Raw genomic sequence first — 17,165 nt, forward strand, 5'->3', positions numbered from 1 at the left:
ATAAAAGCCTCAAATATTTCTTCACTCAGAAGGAACTCAACATGAGGCAGAAAAGATGGCTAGAATTGATCAAGGATTATGATCTGACAATCAATTACACACCAGGGAAGGCTAATGTAGTAGCAGACGCCCTGAGTAGGAAAAGCACCGGAGGAGTGGAACAAGGATTATCACCGGAGTTGAGGAAGGAAATAAGCCAAGCCCAAATACAACTTTGGGAGAAGGAAGCCCATGAAGGATTATCGGCGTTGCAAGTAGCCGATGAACTGAATGTTAACTTGAAGAATGAGATAATGATGGGTCGATGGACGATCCATTCATTGTAGAGGAGATGAGGAGAATAGATGAGGGAAGACCATCGAATTTCACCGAGGAGAATCTGGATCCTTGTGGTTCCGTAAGAGGATTTGCGTCCGGATATTGCTGAAATTAAGGAAGTAATACTCCGGGAAGCTCATCAAACACCATATTCAATACATCCGGGAAGTACAAAGATGTACATGGACTTAAAGGAACTATTCTGGTGGAATAACATGAAGAGGGAGATAGCACAATATATGGCAGAATGCCATACCTGCCAGCGAGTGAAGGCTGAACATCAGAGTCCCGCAGGGAAGTTACAACCTCTACCTATTCCAGAGTGGAAATGGGAGGAGATAGGGATGGATTTCATCACCGGACTACCCATGACCAATAAAAAGAAGGACATGATATGGGTAATCGTGGACCGGTTGACGAAAAGTGCACACTTCTTAGCGGTAAACCAGCAGGATAAAGGAGAGAAACTTATCGATCTTTACATCAAAGAGATCGTAAGTAAGCATGGAGTGCCAAAGAAGATCGTATCGGATCGAGGATCCGTGTTCACATCAGCATTCTGGAAGCAACTTCACGAAGCTTTAGGATCCAAGTTGGATTATAGTACCGCGTATCACCCACAAACAAAGTGGACAAACCGAGAGAACCAATCAGATCTTAGAAGATATGCTTAGGGCTTGTGCCCTAGACTTCGGAGGATCATGGGAGGAGCATCTACCTTTAGCAGAAGTTTTCATACAACAATAGTTACCAAAGCAGCATCAAGATGGCACCATTTGAAGCTCGTATGGAAGGAAGTGTAGATCACCAATATGTTGGTATGAAGCCGGAGCAAGCAAAGAGTTCAACCCTGATTATGTCAAGGAAAAACAACAAATCATTGACATTATCAGAGACAGGCTCAAGATAGCCCAGAGTCGGCAAAAGAGTTATGCCGATCAGAAGAGAAGGACATGGGAACCACAAGTTGGAGACATGGTTTATCTTAAGGTAAGCCCGATAAAAGGACTCCAGAGGTTTGGAGTAAAAGGGAAACTCAGTCCTAGATATATAGGACCTTTCAAGATACTGAGTCAGAATCGAGGTTTAGCCTTTGAATTGGATTTACCAGGAAGGTTAGATCAAGTTCACAATGTCTTCCATGTGTCACAACTTCGGAGATGTTTGAAGACCCCAGATGAACCAATATCACATGAGGAGCTCGAGTTACAACCAGACTTGACATACATCGAGAAGCCAGCCAAGATTCTCGAGGAGAGCTGGAAACAACTCAGAAATAAGGCGATCAAGTATTGCAAGATACAATGGAAGCATCATCCCGAGAGGGAGGCCACCTGGGAAAAAGAGGAAGACCTGAGGAAAACATACCCCGAGCTGTTCAGGTATTACAACCACAACTTCGGGACGAAGTTTTCTTTAAGGGGGAAAGGCTGTAATGTCCCAGGTTTAGAGACGATCGAGGGGTAGATTTTAGAAAGGGATGTGCATTGCATAGTAAATTCTGGGGAAATTTCGCGCTTTTAAACAAAAACTGCATCGAAGGGGGACAAGTTTCTCTCTCGACACCTTACAGGGTTAGGGTTTCGAGAGTGCGACAAACTTGCATTTCTCTTCACTAGTTAGGGTTTTGAGATGAGAGGGAAGGGTTTGCTTGATTGAATTCTAAATGATAAGACATGGTTGAATTCAAACCAAGGTTGAATTTGAATTTCAAATTCAAACATTAAATAATTACCTTAAATAATTCAATTAAGGAAATTCATTAAGTAAATGAACAATAATAAATAAGATGAACAATTATAATAAAGTAAAGCTCATTAGGGAAAACTTTGAGCTTTATTGATCATCACACAATTTACAATGTCATTACAATATTCATAAGTGAAATAAATGAATAATACAACACATTACATAAATGGGCAGAATAGTAAAATAAAGATAAATTACAAGTTAATGATCCTAAACTAATTACTACAAGATCATATTCATTTGATCTTGAATGTGATGAACTCCAAGTCCATTTTGATCCATTCTTGATCCCTGCACAAAAAATCAACAAAGGGAAATTAAGCCAAGTGGCATAGCCACTTGGCAGGTTATAAATCAAATGGAAATGGTGGATAATATCACAGCTCTGCCGAGCTGATCCTCTCCGTGCCGATGCACAGGATCTGCACACACAGACACAAGCAGCACACACATCATGTGTGCATGCTCAACACCAAGACACCGCTTGTGCATGTGGCACAACACACACAAGATCGTTGAGTCACCAAAGTGACCAGGCCAAGAGTCACGACCAGGGAGAGCCAGAGAGCACAATATAAAACCTTTCCGTAGCCAAACCCTAGTCATTTGCTCATCCATCGACAGTCAAGGGGTAAGTTACCAAGAACACCAAGAACAGCTTGAACAAGAGGAACAGCCAAGGTCTGTTCCATTTGCTCAATCTCACCATTGAATCAAAACAAGATCACCAGGAGGAGCAGGCAAGTAAATCAATCACAAGAGCAACCTAAGCAATCCCCTACACCAACAAACAATCTAGGAGCTGGATTGAGGTATAAACCAAATCAACCTCGAGCAAAACCAAGTTTTGCTCATAAATAAGCATACAATGCATCACCGGAGCATGTAAGGGTAGAATGCCCTGTGTGTGTCATCATCTGCTACTGTGCCATCTGGTGCAAGCATAGATGGGTAAGACCACTAGGTAAACATCCTAAGGGAACAACAGTTATGCAAATCCATGCATAACTAGAGGAATCCAGCCAAGAATGCAACCATAGCTAGCCTAACCCACTCACTAAACACCTACAGCTAGCTAGGCCATCAGACTATAGACAAATTCTTGTCTATAGAATTTCTCAACATCAAAAGCCCCTGGAAGTCCAAGATTGGATCAAGCCATGAACATCTATCCATCACAAAGAAGCCACCAAACAGGGGAGCCATCCCAGGGCAGCACATAAATACTGCCAGGATCACCTCAACCACTTAACCAATTCCAACAAAGAAACCATGCACAGATATCATCACCCAGTAGGGTTCAAAAGGAGGGCTAGGGTACCCAACCAGTGGTTGGCATCCTGCTAGCCCTAACAAAATCATTGAAATGATCATCACTGAATCTCAGTTCACATTATTTATCCATTTAATCAAGCAAGGATAAACAGATAAATAAAATGACAAGCAATTGATGCACCAGTGGTCTTGCAAATGATCAAATGGATCATGACAGCATCAATTGATGTTTAAGCAACAAAGACACATCAGGCCAGGCCTGTGTGATACACATGTGAGCAATAGTGAGGCACAGATACCAAAGAGCAGTTACTACAAGCAACTGGTGATCATATGAACACCAGAAGCTTGTTATAGCATGCTACTGCATGCTAGAACTCATTCTAAGCAATTAACACATGAACAGATAATTAAATAACTGAACAATTGCATCACAGATAAGGGCATCATGCATTATAATTGTATCCAGAAGCACTCCATCAAAGGATGGAGTTGATAATGCAACAGTAATGCTCAATTGAGCATAATCATTAATCTGAACTCAATGAACTAGCCCAGAGGCACTGGCACTTGCAAATATGCAAGGATTAACCACCACAATCAAGCCAGGGATGTGATTAAGCACACACGTATGCCCAAGTGACAAGAGAAAGAATAGGAGCATGTTAACAGGTCATGAGCATCACTAGATGCTCATGAGCAATCACAGGAGGATCACAAACGAAATTACAATAAACGAGAAATAGCTAGGAAGTACATACATGGTAATAACAGACAAGAAGTAAAGATACGCATAGTCGCATGAGCAGCACAGGCATAGTATATCAAGCAACAACAGGAGCTACTAAATTACACAGAGCACCACAGCATGCTCATAAGCACTAATGCATGGATCGCCACAGTGAGCAATTGAGCAAGATCAACACAGCAGCAGCGCATAGTCACGGCAAGCATCTCAACATGGAGATGCAGGCCAGTAGCTGAGCAAGACGAAGAAGATGAAGAGAGAAGGGAGCAGAGCAGAGAGGGAGAGAAGGAGGCTACGGTTACTCACCAGTGAAAGGAAGTGCAGAGCTCGGCCATGGCGGCTACGGCGGCACGCGCCGGAGCACGGCGGCGCCAGGCCAAGCCGGGCCATGGCGGTGCCACGGCAGTTCGCGCACACGGAGGCGAAGCCACGGCGGCGCAGCTACGCCAGGGGCGTCGGCGGCGATGAATCGCCGCGGAACTCCACGGGAGACGAGCGGAGGCGAAGGGGGCGCGGCGAGGGAGCGGCGGCGCCCAGATCGACGCGGTGGCTCTGAATCACCGTCGAACGGCGGTTCAGTTGCGCCACATCTCGCCGGCGGCGATGGCCGGAGCTCGGCCGGAATAATTCGGCGAAGGCGGCGACGCGCGCGTCGCCGCAGCTCTAGGGTTAGGGTTCGACACGAACGCGAGGAGAGGGTGTGAGCGACCGACCGCTCGGGTCGGTTGGACCCGAGCTGGTCTAGTCAAACCACCGGGCTCCACCGACAGGTGGGCCTGTGGGCAAATTGGTCTTTTCTAAATTCCATTAAAAATCGAAACTTGGAAATTTCATAGAAATTAATTAATAACTCTAAAAAATAATGAAAAATATGAAAACCACTCAGAATAAAATTCTCTATCATAATAAAATATGAAATAGAATTTTTGGAGATAAACTAGAATAAGTTCAAATTTGATGAATTAACTAATCAATTAAATCACACATGTTATTTTCAATAATGAAAATAAGTCCATAAATTCATTTGGACTCTAAAAACACCTTGACAACATTTCAAGGTTGTATTTTACTCTAATTCAAGTATCCTCAAATTATTCTTAGTATTAACCTCATACATGAAATAATAACGACATCGGAAGGGGGGAACAAACCCTAAAAAATGGAATCATGCATAATTGCTTCTTTAACCATTGCCCTTATCGGACAATGATGCTATTTTTCAGAACAAGAGGACAAGGGTCAGTCCATACCTTCCAACCGCAGAACTTTGGGTGTTCAGTGCAAGTTCATCACTTGCTCATGTCATTTGAGTATCTTTATCAAATTACTTGCAAAGTACTATGATTATCACTATTGCATAAAAACCAAAACCACTATTTTCATAACTATGAATATGACTATGTGGTGGGCAATGGAACCATGGATTGTGTTGATATGGTGGAGGTTCCATTGCAAGGGTTTATATCCATCTAGGATTAAACAACAAATGTCGCCTGTGATTCTTGTGCCGTAATACCCGTGTTAACCATAAGATCCGGAGTGGGACGGAGTAGTCAAAAGTGTTTCCACCTCTCGTACATCAACGGATGCGCTATCGTAGACACTTGACCCAAAGTTGGGCAAGCGGTGGGGTGGGGATCCCATTCTAATTCCCCACGGTAAGTGGTCTATGATGGGTTGCAAGCTACTGGCGAAGGAGTTTGGTTAACGAGTCCCAAACTGTTGTCGTGGTCGGGGTCCATCCTTAAGTGGTATAAGAGGACCGACGAGGACCCAGGGTCGGGGTATGCAACAAAGGGTGGGTGTGTGAGGTAGCGGAGGAACATGATTGGCTAGACCTTATACCGGGCCTCACACCAAAGGAAGTGTGGACGGGAAAGCTGCCCGGTTGGCACCAAGGTTAAGATCTCTTATGGGTAAAGCAACACACCTCTGCAGAGTGTAAAGAACTGTGACCTGTCACTCCCTGTTCCGGGATTGAGGAACTGCGAACGCGGCCGGAAAGGAGCTCCATGAAGTTCTAGTAAACCGGTGAAGGCTAACGGACATAGCTCTTTGAAATAAAAGCAATCTCTTGAAGAAATGTTTATCAAAACTTGCATTGGTATTAGACTTTCTGGTCTAATATCGTAGCTAGTGCATTAAACACCTCTTATCTATAATGAACTTGTTGAGTACGCTCGTACTCATACCACTCTTAAACCCATGCTTAGATTGTCTGAACCGTCTGGAGGAGGAGGACTACGACAGCAATGATGGAGCCGAGATCATCGGCTACGAGGAACCAGACCTCTCAGGAGGTGTTGAAGGCGTAGACTACATCATAGTCTACGGATCCGGGGAGGCTTCCGGAGGAGAACAAGCCTAAAGATATCAGGAGGAGTAGTAGTAGCCGAGCAGCGCGAACTCTTACTATTTAGCTGCTCGATTAAATAAATGTTTAGTTTAATGAGACACTGGTATTGTAAGCTAAGTTGGGTTCGCTTCGAACCCAGGAGTTATCCTCTTAGGACCCAAGAGGAGCTCCAAGACGACTTGTGTATGTGTATTGTAATATTATGTGAATGAGTTATGGACCTTGCTATGTTCTGCTGTACTACTCTGAGGGATGTAATATTTGCGGAATGGTACTTCGCGAATGTTATATCAACGACTGGCATACTACAACATGCAGTGGTATGCAGGGTCACCACACGCTGGGCCGTGGAGGTCCTGTTCGACGGGCAGGGCAAGATGTACTTGCACACCGGGTGGGGCAAGTTCGCCCGTGACCTGGCGCTCGAGCCCGGCTGCCAGCTCACCTTCCTCTACGAGGGAGACGGTGAGATGGTCGTCAAGGTCTTCGACGACACGGCCTACCGCAGGCACTACCACACCGGCGAATCCGAGTCGGACTCCGATAGTTAGAACGTAGAGTGTTCTTTCTTTGCAGCGAATCTGGCTACGGGCCAGACGAAGCCAGTAGTGGAAGGTTTCTGTCTGTTCGCCATCGGTAGAACCAACAAGGGCACCGTCAATCTTCTGTCTGGATTTTCCAGTTTGGGTGACTGGGTGTGCCCTCGAATGTTCTTTCTTGGCAGCGAACATACGGAAATCAACACAACTGGTTTCTATTTTTAAAATATTTATATTTGTGTCCACCATGGTGCAAACTATGTATTAGTTTGTGTAAACCATGTTTCAAACTATGTATTAGTTTGTGTAAAATAATCTTCCAATTTGTAATATTTGGAAGTATGTTGAAATGAATAAGAGAAAAAAAAATGCGTCGGACCGGTGGAGCCAACCCCAGACGCAAACGGACACGCGGACGAAAACGGTCATTTCAGCGTCCGCTGCGCGACGCAAACGGACGCGCGCGGACACTAAAATGCGTCGCACCGCTGGAAATGCCCTAAGCACTTTTTCTTCTGAACCTTCAGTTTTTTTTTTTTTTTTTTTTTTTTTTTTTTTGAACTTAAACCATTTCATTAAGCAAACAGCAGGCCGCCTCATTAAAAACCTTCCAGTCCCCTTAGGTACCCTGGAAGGAAAAGAGTGCGTCTGAAACCTGCTGCCGCAATCAAAGTATCGTTACATCATCTAACAGAGGTTGTAGGAGGAAGCTAGGGGGTTCATCGACCCAAGTACAATCAGATTTAACATCAAAACAAAACCTAGCTAGTGAATGCGCAACCTCATTAGATTCTCTAGGGCAATGAGTAAAGCTAATAGAATCAAGGTTGATAGCAGCATCAACACAGTCGGCAAAGATCGCCGACGCTTCATTCCACCACCTTTGCTCACCATTACAAGCTTGGATCACTTCTAGGGAATCCGATTCAGCCACTACTCTTGAACACCCCATGCGATGGGCAAGGCCGATCCCTTCCTTCATTGCCAATGCTTCCGCCACCATAGCAGAGGCGACGTGAGGAATATAATTTGTCGATGCAGCTATAAAATCGCCTTTAACATCTCTGATAACTGCACCAATAGCTCCTGTGCATGAGTCAGCATAAAAAGAAGCATCGACATTTACTTTGACCTGTCTCACCTCAGGTTTCGACCACTTTACAGTAATAACCTGGGCTTTGTTAGCGCCAACTTTTGCAGCATTGGCCGTCATAGCAAGAATAGACATTTTGCATTTATAAACAGGAGGTGTAGGTTCATCATGTGTCCGCCGTGTCCGCGCTGCAGGAGGCCGCCGAGGCCTACCTCGTCGGGCTCTTCGAGGACACCAACCTCTGCGCCATCCACGCCAAGCGCGTCACCATCATGCCCAAGGACATCCAGCTCGCGCGACGCATCAGGGGCGAGAGGGCCTGATTGATTAAGAGAGATCCGTTCTGACGGTGTTCCGTGTGCTGCTGGTCTCACTGTGTGTAGGGAATAGTAGAACCTAGCAGCATGTTGCTTTACTTTCTGTAGTGAGAGCTCGCCTCCTGGGCTCAGTTTCAATGAAATGGAAATGCTACCCGTGTTTCAATGCCTTGCTGTCTGAATGTTATTTCTTCCATGATTTTCTCTATTTTTCTGTATGCAAGCGAGATCTGAAACTGAGGTGCCATGTGCAGACAACATGGTTTATTGAATCGACCGGGTTAGTTTCAGTTCAATGCAGCCGGCGAATGCTTGAAACGTTAAATCTGATTGTCATGTTTAATCTGGAGATTTTGATTTCTTGATAGGAATGAATCTGGGTATGTTGCCGACCGCCTGCCAATGCTGTAGAATATACAGTTCTTTTTGCCTTGTTTCGGGCCTCTGCCTTACCGTGACGGCCTCATTACTCATTAGCAGGCCCAGGCCCTTTGTAGAACCGCCCCCACAAACGCCAACCACTTTGGGCGGATTTGCAGATGCTCCGGCGCTCCGCCACTCGCAAGGAGGCTCCGTTTCGCCACTGCTCGGCGCGGCGAGCCGGCGGCGGACCGAGCTCGTCCGTTGCGGCACAGCGCAGGTCTCACCGTTTCACTCGGTGAGCAATTAAAAATGTTTTGACAGGGTAAATGCTCATGATTATCTGGTAGAGAAGTTGTAGATCGGAATTGCTGTGAATGCCTTGGGTTCAGAATCAACCCTAGCCCACCAACTGTAGTTTGCTAGTTTCAGGTTTATGTTTCCCCTGAGGATTGAATGCGAGATTTCTCGAGGTTAGATGAACCGTGCTTCTTTCAATTGTTCAGTTAAGACTGGTTGCTATCAATGCGATTTTGTTTTCAGAAGATGGCAGGACAGGAGTAATTCCCTTTCACTGAAGAGCACAAGTTGGGTGAGGATACATGCTGCCACCCAGGTGATGTCTGCATTTTAGCGTAAGTTAGTTTTTCGTCACATATCTGTAGCTTTATGGGTGCTATAATTCTGTGAAGCTGACTGCAAAGTGGTAGTACATCGATCTTGTTTTGTTACCGCTCGCGGAGGCCAAATGTAACTAGACGGTGGCTGCGAAATCAGAGTAGTTATTGCAGACTTGCAAGTGTTCCAAAGACTGGTTTCAGTCTCTAGTCTAAGAAAAAGCATTGACAGCTGAAAAATCATTTGTTAGTTGGCAGTTAGCTGTTGTTCTGTTATTCAGGTGTCTCTGTTTCCTTGATGCTGATTGAACCTGACAAATTTATGGCTGTTGTGAATTGTGATCACTGAAGGTCTTATGTCGTTGTTAGGATGTTTCACTCAACAGCTTTGTGGTTACCATTTAAGCCGTGCCCCAAAGGCAAGGGAACCTGTCGGACTCCCCGGTCTCCACCATGACTGAATCTTGTCCTGTGCTGTACTATGTTTGCATCGTTTCCTGATATTAAGGTAGCACGGGCCATTTCTATGCTTCATATCAGTTGCAGACTGTTCCCCATCTCTTCGACTTCAACATGTTTCTTCTTCTCCTACTAGTTCTTGGTCATACGTTCACCCTACAAATTCTTGCGTCCTCTGTTGCCACCAACTTCATTTCACCTGGCCAAGAACTTGTTTACGGTGACAATCTTTTCTCCTTGGATGGGAAGTTCGCGCTCGGCTTCTTCCAAACAGGCAGTAAGTCCCACAACACTTTGAACTGGTACTTTGGCATTTGGTTCAGTAAAGTGCCCACAATAACTCCAGTCTGGGTCGCAAACTGTGATGATCCAATCAAAGAACCTGCCCTAGTTCGGTTCACAATCTCCCGGGATGGCAATCTTGTTGTCTTAGACAAGCCTAACAATTCCATGATATGGTCTAGCCAAGTTAGTATCAGAACCAACACGACTATTGCCGTGCTCACGAACAATGGAAACCTTGTCCTACAAAATACCTTAAGCTCATCTGACATTTTATGGCAGAGTTTTGATCACCCAACAGATACTTTCCTCCCCGGCGCAAAGATTGGCTGGGACAAGGACACTGGTTTGACCCGCCGTCTTGTTTCCAGAAAGAACTTGATTGACCCAGCTCGTGGCCGTTACTGTTATGAGTTAGGTCCTAAAGGGTTGATACTTACACCTTTGAACTCATCCATAGTGTACTGGTCTAGCGGGGAATGGAATGGACAGTATTTTAGCTTGATACCAGAGATGGTAAGCCACAACTTGATAGACTTCAAATTTGTAAACAACAAGCATGAAGAGTACTTCACATTCACCTTGCTGAATGACACGATGATCATGCATCACCGCCTTGATGTATCTGGTCAAATGAAGACATTAATTTGGGATGAGGTCTCACAGGCTTGGCTAGGTTCCTACTCCAACCCTAAAGCTCAATGTGATGTCTATGCTCTCTGTGGACCATTCACTGTGTGCAGTGACAACCCAGCTCAATATTGTAGCTGTATGAAGGGCTTCTCCATAAGATCGCAAGAGGATTGGGAGCTAAGTGACAGAAGCGGTGGATGTGTGAGAAATACTCCTTTAAACTGTAAAAGTAACAGGAGTACTACAGGAATGACTGATGAATTCTACTCCATGTCTAATGTGGAACTGCCTCAGAATGCTTACAAGATAGGTGCTGCTACTAGTGCTAGAGAATGTGAAAATGTTTGCCTGAGATATTGCTCTTGCACTGCATATTCTTTCATCGACAGTATATGCACTATTTGGCACGAGGAACTCATCAATGTAAAGCAACAGCATATTGACACTATGGATACAAATGGTGCAGTACTTTATCTTCGCCTTGCTGCAAAAGAGATGCAAACTCGAAAATCAGGCAAAAGAGTGACAATCAGGGTTACCACAATTATCATTGTCACTGCATTGAGTTTGCTGGCACTTATATTGCTAGTTTTCCTACTGACTATTTTGAGAAACAATCGGGGGCGGTCTGGTGGCACGCTGAAAAATCTCCAAGACGGTGGTGGAATTATTGCATTTAGGTACACTGATTTGCAGCGGGCAACGAAAAATTTCCTGGAGAAGCTAGGTGCCGGTGGCTTTGGTTCCGTGTTCAAGGGATATCTAACTGAATCAGCTACAATAGCAGTGAAAAGGCTCGATGGGGCTTGTCAAGGAGAAAAACAATTCAGGGCTGAGGTGGCTTCAATCGGAGTTATACAACATATCAATTTAGTTAGACTGATTGGTTTTTGTTGCGAGGGTGAACGGAGGTTGCTTGCATATGAGCACATGCCAAATCGCTCTCTTGACATGCATCTATTTCAGAACAACAGCACAGTTTTAGGCTGGAGTACTAGGTATAAAATAGCTCTGGGAGTTGCTAGAGGACTGGCCTACCTGCATGAGAGGTGCCAAGACTTGATCATACACTGTGACATCAAGCCGCAAAATATACTTCTGGATGCATCATTTGTTGCTAAAATTGCTGACTTCGGTATGGCCAAGTTAATGGGGAGGGATTTTAGTCGGGTTCTGACTACAGCTAGGGGAACTGCAGGATACCTTGCACCAGAATGGATAAGCGGGGTTGCTATCACAGCAAAAGTCGACGTTTACAGCTACGGGATGGTGTTAATGGAAATCATATCAGGAAGACAGAACTCAATTGAACAATACAATGCAGGTGGTGATTGCGCTGTTTTCTTCCCCGTGCATGCTGCGCAAATGCTTCTTGAGGGAGATGTGGCGAGCTTGGTGGATGAAAAATTATCTGGTGATGTAAATCTAGAGGAGGCTGAACGGCTATGCAAGGTTGCTTGTTGGTGCATTCAGGATGACGAGTCTGATCGACCCACAATGGGCGAAGTTGTTCGTATTCTAGAGGGTCTGCTTGACCTTGAAGTGCCGCCGATGCCACGGCTACTTGAGGCGATTACAAGGAGCTCACTTCCAACATCCTCCTACTTCTGTAATCCATCAGAATAATGAAGCTGTACATGTGAAACAAGCATCTATATTATTCAAGTCAGTAAGCTAGTACCGTTCGTCCATACCAGCCTCCAGGTGTGTATATCATTATGCATTTCTTTGACAACCTTGTATTTTCCTTTTTTCCTGTGGACGGTGCAACAAAGTGGTTTGCTTTATTTTACGCCACATTTGCAAATTCTCCCTGTTTCCACTGTCTCCGGCAGACTGGCAGAGTGTCAATTCAGGGGAGTTTGGCCTATGTTCACAGGAGCATGTAATGCAATTCTATGGAAGAGAAGAAATAAAAATATTGAGAATTCAGTGCAATCTCTGCAGGAACTATTGAGAATACAAAGAAATACGGAGTACTGTCCAGGCGTGTCTTGTCTCATTTGTCAGATTGTTTACTGTCATCTCCGCAATCTCCCATTTAGGCTTGCTTAGATAGTGTATAATCCGGTGAGAATACAACTAACCTCCTAAATAAATCTAGCGGTCCAAAATTTGCGTGGAACTGATTTTACTCCTCTCTTAGGGCAAGGAGATGCAACCCTTGCGAATGACTGATTTTGTTCTTCCATGATTTGCCGCCTTCTGAATGCCATTTACCCCTCCCTGTCCGAGATAGTTCATAGCAAATCTGTTCTCTTCCATGGCAAATAAGTGGGGTATCTGGGAGGAATAGTACACAAAATTTCTGTCTGATTCCATGATGTTGCCCCGTCATTATGGTTTCTTTTTTAGATCAAAGGCCAACGGCCCGATGTTAAATTAATAACATCCTCAACGGTGACAAGATACAAGGTGCTGAATCCAGCTTACAAAATACACCAACACACCCACACGGACTACCACCAAGGCTACAACCGGAAACACGAACAATGGTCACCACCCTTACGAAGACAACGCAAAATCGGAGAGGAAATCGGACAACAATAGTTGTCGGGCCGGAGCTCACCCTAGAGTGAGCCAACGAACACGCACACCGTCAACAAAACTCCCCGTAGCAGCCCACCAGCGGCCGACCACCACCAGGCATCGACCACCGCCGATCACAAACCAACAAGCAGCACCGGGGTAACCCAACAGGGGAGTAGGGCACGACACAAGCCTTGCCGAAGATTGCCAAGCGCAGGGCCAACGCCATCCGAAGATACCGCGGCTCCGCCACACCACCATTGGAGAGCCGCACACTGCTAACTCCAAGACGGTGTCTTGAAGAAGACGACACAAGAGCGCCACCACCGCCTGATCTGAGGATCTTAGGTTTTCACCCACAACACGAAGGAGGACCAAGAACACCACATCGACACCTTCAAGAAGGAAACGACGCCCGCATGCTTCGCCGACCGGCCCAGGAATGGGCAAGGGTTTCCCCTCGGCATAACCTCTCCGCCTCCAACACCAGGAACATGACACCGCCGAGACGACACCCGCTCCACCGCCACAACGCACTGCTCGCCGAACACCACGCCGCCCTCACGACCGTGGTACCGGCCAACACCAGAGCCATTGGCTCGCCCGCCAACCAACATGGCTCCCACCTTCCAGGGCCGCCGCCCCAACTTCCTAACTCCTCGCATCGCCAGATCGACCAAAAAATGCAGACCACTATGGTAGAAAGGGACCCGACCCGAACAACTCGACCTCAGCTACTTCAGCGCCCACACCACCACGACCCCTTCTGACTTGGCGCGCTGCAACCAGCGCGGTTCCCACCAACACCAACACGGAAGAAGCAAGGTGGGGCAGTGAAACCCGACGTGAAGGGCACCTCCCACTAGATTGGCCCCAACATCCCCCATGGCTGCCGACAGCAATAAATCAGGGGAGGGGGGAGGATAGGCTCCCAAGGGCCAGGCCCCTGCCTTGACCCAAGGGCCCAGACGACCAGGACGAGGGCGCACCCAACGGCCCTCCCGGATCCTCGCCCGCTGAAGCCGCTCGCCGGAACACCGCGCCCGACCGAGCCGCCGCCGTCGCGCGGAGCGCCTTCCTGCACTAGGAGGAAAAATGTGCCCAGCCCGCCAACGAGCCGCGAGGATGGGGCCTCGCTGCCGCCGTCAGTCGCGACAGGGGGGGTAGGGTTGGAGTTGCCTCCAGAGTCACCCTAGAGAGAGCGACCCAAGAGGTAGTTTAGATCTACTACGGTTTCTTACTAAATTTATTTAAGGAAAGAGCCATTAGTTGTTGCCCATGGCTTGGGCTTTCGGGGCCATGGCTACCGCGGTTGACATCTTGCCCGCATTAGTCTGGATCCTGCCCATAGTAGCCGAAAACGCGGTACGGTGGCACGTCCCCCGACTCGGGAACATTGCGCCGGATTCTGAGTCGGGATCGATAAGAGGGACGACGCGAGTCGTGCTGGAACGCGAAGCCAGAAGCAAAGAAACGAGAAGCTCGAATCGGGTACCTAGCGTCAATTCGCGTCAAAAGGCAGCGCAACGACCGTTTTTCTGCAAACCGAGTTGGAAGTTCTGTGGTTAACCGGGCCAGAAATTCTGTCAAATGGGCCGCCTGGAACGGGGAGAAGGACGTTGTCACCAACACCGAACGTGTGACCGAGTGCGGAGGTGTTGCCCGACTGTCATCTTCTACGCGCTTTTGCAAGCGGCACGTGATCGACTACATCAACCACAAGATATATCTCGTTAACGCTTAGCGATCTTCAAGGGTATGATGATCTTCACCTCGTTGCTACCATCTACTAGATTAGATCTTGGCTTGTTATTCGTTCTTGAGGTAGGAATTTTTTTATTTTCTATGTTACGAATCCCTACAGTGGTATCAGAGCCGTGTCTATGCATAGATTGGTTGCACGAGTAGAACACAATGGTTTTATGGGCGTTTATGCTTTTGTTGTCTCTTGTTTATGTGTACTTTGCATCTTGCGGGATGGTGGGATGAAGCGGCCCGGGCTAACTTTACATGACCGCGTTCATGAGACCTGCTCCACGTTTGACATGCAACTTGTATTGCATAAGTGGCTTTGCGGGTGTCAGTTTCTCTCATCATAGTTAAGATTCAATTTACAATTTCAATTGACAACACTTGTATCAGCGTTGTGGTTCATGTTCATAGGTAGATTGGATCTTACTCGAAAACCATAAACCACGTAAAATATACAAACCAAATTAGAGGCATCTAACTTGTTTTTGCAGGGTTTGGTGATGTGATATGGCCATGATGTGATGATGAATATGTATGATATGATCAATATTGTATTGTGGCAACCGGCAGGAGCCTTATGATTGTCTTTATATTTCATGTAGTAGTATTATTTCAAAGTAGTTGCAATAGTTGCTACACGTGGTGAACAACCATGAAGACGACTGACATAGGCATCCCCAATGGGCCTACCGAAGATGGTACCTGGGGTTTACTGAAGGCCCACGACCCGAAGTTTATGAAGCCCGGAAGCCCAGTTATGAAATAGTTTGGAAATATAGAGTTGTATTAGGAATAATGACTTGTAACTATTACGAGACAAACTCAAAGAGTCTCCCGGACTTTGTAACTTGTACATCACGAAACCCTCGGCTTCGCCTCCTATATAAGGGGGAGTCGAGGGACAAAGAGAGGATCGATTTCATTGTCAACACAACTCTAGTTTCTTAGCAGTTGAGTACTTTTCCGGCTGAACCTTCAAGATCTACTTGCCCTTTACTTCCCTGAAAACCCTAGTCTACAATATGTAGGCATTGACAAGTCGATACCTTGTCAACGAAGCCATTGACCTTGACGCTACGCCGACGATGATGGAGATCATGTCCGTGCTTTGGAGATGAAGATCAAAGGCGCAAAGATAAAAGGGCCATATCATATCACATTATGAATTGCATGTGGTGTTAATCCTTTTATGCATCTTATATTGCTTAGATCGCGACGGTAGCATTATAAGACGATCCCTCTCACTAAATATCAAGATAATAAAGTGTTCGTCCTTAGTTAGCACCGTTGCTAAGACTCGTTGTTTCGAAGCATCACGTGATGATCGAGTGTGATAGACTCAACATGTGCATACAACGGGTGCAAGCCAGATTTGCACATGCGGAAACTAAGGTTTGACTTGACGAGCCTAGCATGTACAGACATGGCCTCGGAACACGACAGACCGAAAGGTTAAGCATGAATATAGATGATATGATGAACATGTTGATGTTCGCCATTGAAACTACATCATCTCACGTGATGATCGGACTTGGTGTAGTGGATTTGGTTCGTGTAATCACTAAGACAATGCGAGGGATATTGTTTTGAGTGAGAGTTCACCTAGTTAATTTTAAAAATTAATAGTAAACTCAATTTATCATAAACTTAGACTAAACTCTTTGCAAATATGTTGTAGATTATGGTGACCCCTACCATCAACTTTAATTCGTTCCTAGAGAAAGAAAAAGCTGAAAAACAATGGAAGCAACTTTACGGATTGGTTCTGTAACTTGAGGATTGTCCTCACTGCTGGACAACTGCTCTATGTGCTCGATGCACCGCTGGGTGACCCACCTGCAGAAACAGCTACCGATGAGGCTAAAAATGTTAACCTCACTCGGAAGACTCATTACTTCACAGTTCAGTGTGCCATCCTCTACGATCTAGAATCGGAGCTTTAGAAACGCTTTGAGACTCACGACCCTCATGATATAATCAGTGAGCTCAAAATGATATTTGAAACTCATGCGGCCGTGGAAAGCTATGATGCTTCTGAAAAGTTCTTTAACTGTAAGATGGAAGAGGGCAGCTCCGTTAGCGAGCACGTGCTCAAGATGTCTGGGCACGCGAAGAAACTCCAAGACTTGGGAATAACG

At 46.0% G+C, this 17,165-nt stretch overlaps 1 protein-coding gene across 1 annotated transcript; it reads left to right on the forward strand.

Moving 5' to 3' along the window:
* The first annotated feature begins 8,904 nt into the window (after positions 1–8,904).
* Positions 8,905–12,553, forward strand: LOC127334802 (G-type lectin S-receptor-like serine/threonine-protein kinase At2g19130). Its single transcript, XM_051361339.1, has one exon. It carries the CDS (start codon positions 9,946–9,948, stop codon positions 12,370–12,372), a length of 2,427 nt encoding a protein of 808 aa, XP_051217299.1. The 5' UTR covers positions 8,905–9,945; the 3' UTR covers positions 12,373–12,553.
* The last annotated feature ends 4,612 nt before the right edge of the window (positions 12,554–17,165 follow it).

The sequence above is a fragment of the Lolium perenne genome, chromosome 2 (genome assembly GCF_019359855.2).
Source record: "Lolium perenne isolate Kyuss_39 chromosome 2, Kyuss_2.0, whole genome shotgun sequence".
NCBI classification, from domain to species: Eukaryota; Viridiplantae; Streptophyta; class Magnoliopsida; order Poales; family Poaceae; genus Lolium; species Lolium perenne.

Coding starts and splice junctions, on each gene's coding strand:
- LOC127334802 (XM_051361339.1), top strand. CDS start 9,946: ATGTTTCTTCTTCTCCTACTAGTTCTTGGTCATACGTTCACCCTACAA.